Source organism: Falco biarmicus, chromosome 3 (genome assembly GCF_023638135.1).
Source record: "Falco biarmicus isolate bFalBia1 chromosome 3, bFalBia1.pri, whole genome shotgun sequence".
Lineage (NCBI taxonomy): Eukaryota > Metazoa > Chordata > Aves > Falconiformes > Falconidae > Falco > Falco biarmicus.
In genome coordinates, this window is record NC_079290.1 from 5,191,610 (window position 1) to 5,196,675 (window position 5,066).

A 5,066-nucleotide genomic window follows, 5' to 3' on the forward strand; every position below is an offset into this window, starting at 1 on the left:
CCAGCTCAGTTATGATTCAAGAGGAGTATTTCTAGTATGAAATGCTCTGTGGGTTGGTTGGCTTTTTTTTAAATTAGGAACAGGTTCAGCTCCATTACTGGTATGACATAGATTTCGCAATTTCAAAATATACTAAAATATACTAAAAAAAAAACCTATTAAATACTGCAATGTCATGGTATTCTCAGAGTGTGTGCACACCCACCTTATGCTATGCAGCTACACCATGATTCTGTCTCCCACAAACTAAAGCTGTGTTAGCAGCATGGAGAGATGCCTTGAGTTTGCTGTGCTCCTGCTCCTATTCTCTATCAGCTGAAAGCCATCACCTGCCCAGCATGGTACTGAAGAACGAAAGAGTTGTCCTACATGTGGCCTTTCAGGGAGCACTGTGTGGGAAAAAAGCAAACATCTGATAATGAGATAGAACCTAAAGGAGAAGAAAGGGTAAGCCCTGGTTTGCCCAGACCCCTTTAAACTGCGTTTTTCACAGCTCAGTAAAATAACTACCGGCAGGTACCTAAATCCTATGGGATCTATATGGGTCCTAAATCCGTATCCAAATAGCTCGATACCCTCCGAAATCTTGGTAGTTTGATGGGGTTTTATATGTATGGTGCAATCATGAAAGACCCCAGTAGTATCTATAAGAAATGCACTATCATGGTAATGTCAACTGCTTCCACAAGATGTCACAAGACAATAACCATCAAGGAAGAAACTAAGCCTGTTAGATATCCATACAGCATGGTAGGACATCATGCTTCACCTCAGATATAACTTACACAGAATGGCCTCACAGAAGTTGTAACCTCAAAGGAATTATGCAGTCTAAGAGATGTAGATTACCTGTAATAGCTAACTGTAAAAGACGTCTCCAAATACCGTAATGTTGGAACTGATTCCAATGAACACATCGCTGTGCTATCCTTGCAGCAGGTGCTTACAACTGCTTAAGGTGCTGTCTTTTATTAATAAATTTTATTAATAAATCAGTATCATCTGTAGGAAAGCCTTGTCCTTATGTACTGGGCAAATTCTATGTAAGCTAGTAATACTCAGTTAACAAACTCCCTGTATTCTCCATTTAATATGGTTCTTTACAGGTACATCCCTTTCTGCCCTCAATTCTATGTGACTTATTATAATGTACTATGGAGAAGCTCCCGTTCTTCCCTCTCATGCTAAGCAGCGATCAAATTAGCGGCCTTAGACCTCTCATGATCAGGCCTATTGTTTGTAAAGCATATTGGAACCTTTTATTTAAGCTGTTAACGAAATGCAAGCTATGCATCGTGATTTCTGGAAGTGCTAACTCACTCTCAGTGGGAGTACAGTAGCTCTTCCCTCAACAGGTACAGACAAACTCCTGGAACCAATGCTCTCAGTAGCAAACCGCCGTTGCCTTCAAGCAGACCTAGGCCGACATGTCAGCCATCGGTGCGTTCCAAGCTACCTACACAGCAGACACACAGGGTAAACATTCAGCGGGGAACGTGTCAGTAATAAAGGCATAGCCCTATAATCACTTCATAGTTTACATGTGCCCTCCACACCTCAACGCACCTCTGACACGCGTCAGGATTACCAGACAGCATTCCCTCTTGCTGTACCACAGCAGCAACAGAGGTATTTAGCAGCCTGCAATTACAGTTTGAGTTAACAATTTTGTAGCCACTGGCCTGTAATTGGGATCTGTTACAGGATGAGCCTCTTTGCCATCAAAACCAAGTTCTCAACACTCGGGTGCCAGCCTGGGGCCAGGGCCCGTTGTCGAGGGGCTGAGCAAGGGAGATCTTGAGGCCGCTCCCGCTTGTGCTGGGGCCGGCATCTGCCTGTGGAAACGCGCCGCCGGAGCGGAGCCTCCGCCACCCCCCGCCACCGGCCGGCAGCGCCCGCCCCCCCGCCGCGCGGCCGGGTGCATGCTGGGGAGCGCGCTGCCCCGCGCGGTGCACCATGGGACCTGTAGTCCTCCCGGCGGCCCCGAGGCTTCCCGGGACTTGTAGTGCCGGCGCCGGCAGCGCGCAGGGCCCCTCCGGCAGCCGGAGACTACAGCTCCCAGCGGGCGGCGCCCCGCGGCCGCCCACTGCTCACCGAGCTCGGGGGGGAAGGGTTGTGGGGCGGCCGCGGGGGGGGACGGGGGGGGGGAAAGATGGCGGCGAGGTTGAGCGGAGGCGAGAACCGGCTGGTGTCGCTGCCCCTGTCGCGTATCCGCGTGATCATGAAGAGCTCGCCGGAGGTCTCCAGCATCAACCAGGACGCGCTGTTCCTCACCGCCAAAGCCACGGTACCGCCCCCCCCCTCCCCTTCCCTCTCAGCCGACCCCGCTCCTTCCCCGCCGCGCTGGGCCTGCGCCTCCCTGCCGTGCCGCTGCCGCCGGGCCGGCCTCCCCGGCCGCTGCCCTCTCCGCTGCGGGCACCCCTCGGCCCCAGCCGGCGGCTCCCCCGCGCCTCTCCCCGCCTACGTGTGTCTGCGGCCTCGGGCTTCGGGCTCCCGCGGCGCCAAGGGAGGTTTAGGCGCCGTCCCGTCCAGCTGGGCTACCAGAGGCGGTCAGCGATGCGGCAGGTTCTTCTTTCCACCGCTGTCCATCAGTATAAATTAGCCCGCGTGGAAATGTTACCCTGCTGCTTTCTGATCCAAAGTGTCATTTGCTAGGCAGGGGACAGTGTTAAGAACAGCGCAACTGAAGTTACGGACCGGCACCCCAGCCTGCAGTCAGTGTGCCGAGGAGATGCAACTGTATCCTGCCCTTAGGCTTTTCTGAAATTAGTGACCCTCTGCGCAGAGTGCCCGGCATATGTGCAGTTACATATGGTCCTTGTGTCTTTAAATAGGGATTAAAGAAAACAGTTGCCAGCTATAGACATGAATTTAGATTGACTATTTGGTTTTGTTCTAATTTTTTAGGAGCTTTTTGTTCAGTATTTGGCTGCGTACTCCTACAAACATGGCAGAGGCAAGGAGAAGAATGCTCTAACTTACAGTGACCTGTCTCATACTGCAGAAGAGTGTGAGACCTTTCAGTTCCTTGCAGGTATCTATAGTGTCATGGTAAATCTAGTATGTAATTTGGAAAATTGAATCTTGCTCTCATTGTTTTGTGAGGACACAATTCTTCTACTGGTCATTAATCTCCTGTGTAACATTAAACTGGAACTCATAAACTACATCACTGAAAATAGTTCTTTGTGAATGGGACTCTTTCTGGTGCTTCAAAATTTTACAAGGCTAATTAGCTCTCGGCATATCGCCTTAAGCATTTCTTAAATTCCAGCAACTCCATCAGAAAGCTTTCAGCCAATAAAACAAGATCACTGCACATCTTTGTGAGAAGTTATGTGCCCCCAAAATTACACATTTAAATCTGTAAATCTTGTTTCTCAAAGTTATTCATCATATGGTTCCACTTTCCTTTTATATATATATCTGTTCAGACATGTACACACACGCGCAGTTTTTCTGATACTTGGATTTCTGTTGTAATGCTTAGCTCAAGCATTATAGGTCAAAAATAAGATACTCCTAGCCGAGTTCTTGTCAGGGCTCCCCATGGATATACTTTCAGAGCACACAGTTCTGCTTTGTCTCAAGTCCATCATTAATGCTGTGATCAAGTATCTTACCTTAATGCAGAAAAAACATTTCTACAGGACATAAATGGGATAGCTGGCTCGTTGAATCTGTCTACGGCAGTTGAGTAGTTGAGCTCTCTATTTTACATCACATAAATAATGTTCATAAGCAGACAGTAAAGACATTTGCCAGTAATCAGTTGTAAAATATATTCCTTATCTTTGGTTGCTTGTACCATAAGTGGGCAATTCCCTCTTATTCTTACAGCTGTATGGGTCAGACTAACTTAACCTGGTTATTCGCTTAAATAATAATTTTTTCAAAAAGCCTCTTTTTTTACTTCATTTCATTAGTGATATGGGTGCAACAGTATTAATGAGGCAATATAAGTATTCAAACTGACTATAAAAGAAAAAAATCTACCTTCCAGATATCTTGCCAAAGAAGATACTAGCTAGCAAATACCTAAAAATGCTTGAAAAGGAGAAGCGAGATGGAGAAGTGGGGGAAGGTGATGAAGAGGATGATGACGAAGAGGATGAAGATGAAGCTGTTGATGAAGATGTTGGATCTTAAGGCCAATGGAGAATTGCTTCATAGTTGACCCGTTTTCTGTTGTATAAAGGATGTTATTTTTGTGACTGAGAATCCAGATGCTGGATATATTTATATACTGAGCCATCTGCTTTTGCTTTGTTTAAGAAGTATAGAAATTGAACTTTATACTTGTTGAAGAATGGAATTCTTCCCTCTGAAACATGGCAGGGTAAGGAGACCTGATGGAAATCTGATAGCAGAACTTGCTCCAATGATTTAAAATTACTTCTTCAGACAATCATTATCCAAATTTAAAATTTCTTACAGGTAGCTTTGAGTCCAAAAGCTCTTTCACCCTCTGACTAGGAGGGAGCCCCTCTCCAGTTTGTGTTTCTCCTCAGAGTGGAAGATGAGGTGAGAGGAAGTGTTTTACACAGGGTCTACTATCCTCAGCCTTCTCCTCCCTGGGGAGCCAATAACTGATCAAACCCTCCCTCGGTTTTCTGGAGCAGTGCCAGGACATTAGCAGCGGACCAAGCCCATTGAAAAAAGTCTTCTGTTAAAACAGCTACTTCTGTAATGCAGCCTAAATAGCTATGTTGGCACAGAAACAGGGTAGAGGATGAGATCCATTCCAAGAGCTAATGTGGTTCTGTGGCTGTGGTGGTAAAAAGTACATATTAGATAATTATGTAAATATGTACATCTAGAACCTTTTTCTCTAATGAGCTCTACTTCTGCAGTTTGTCTGTGGTGTTTTGCCAAAATGCACGTTGAAGTCTATTCAGTGTGGATTGTTGAGAATGAACAGCCCTTTCACCATTTGAATCATGAGGGTTGAATTTTTCATTGGGTTTTGGTTTTTTTTTTTTTACTATAGGAATGGTAACCATCCTATGTAGAACTTTATATGCAACTTTTTAAAATAAATGTTTTGTAGGAAAAGTGACAATTGA

General features: G+C 45.9%; 1 protein-coding gene across 1 annotated transcript; it reads left to right on the plus strand.

Annotated features, from left to right (window-relative positions):
• Positions 1-2,122: 2,122 nt before the first annotated feature.
• On the plus strand, positions 2,123-5,066 carry CHRAC1 (chromatin accessibility complex subunit 1). The gene is made up of 3 exons (XM_056333169.1): positions 2,123-2,287; positions 2,908-3,034; positions 4,004-5,066. The coding sequence occupies exons 1-3, from the start codon at positions 2,153-2,155 to the stop codon at positions 4,147-4,149; spliced, it is 408 nt and encodes a 135-aa protein (XP_056189144.1). The 5' UTR covers positions 2,123-2,152; the 3' UTR covers positions 4,150-5,066.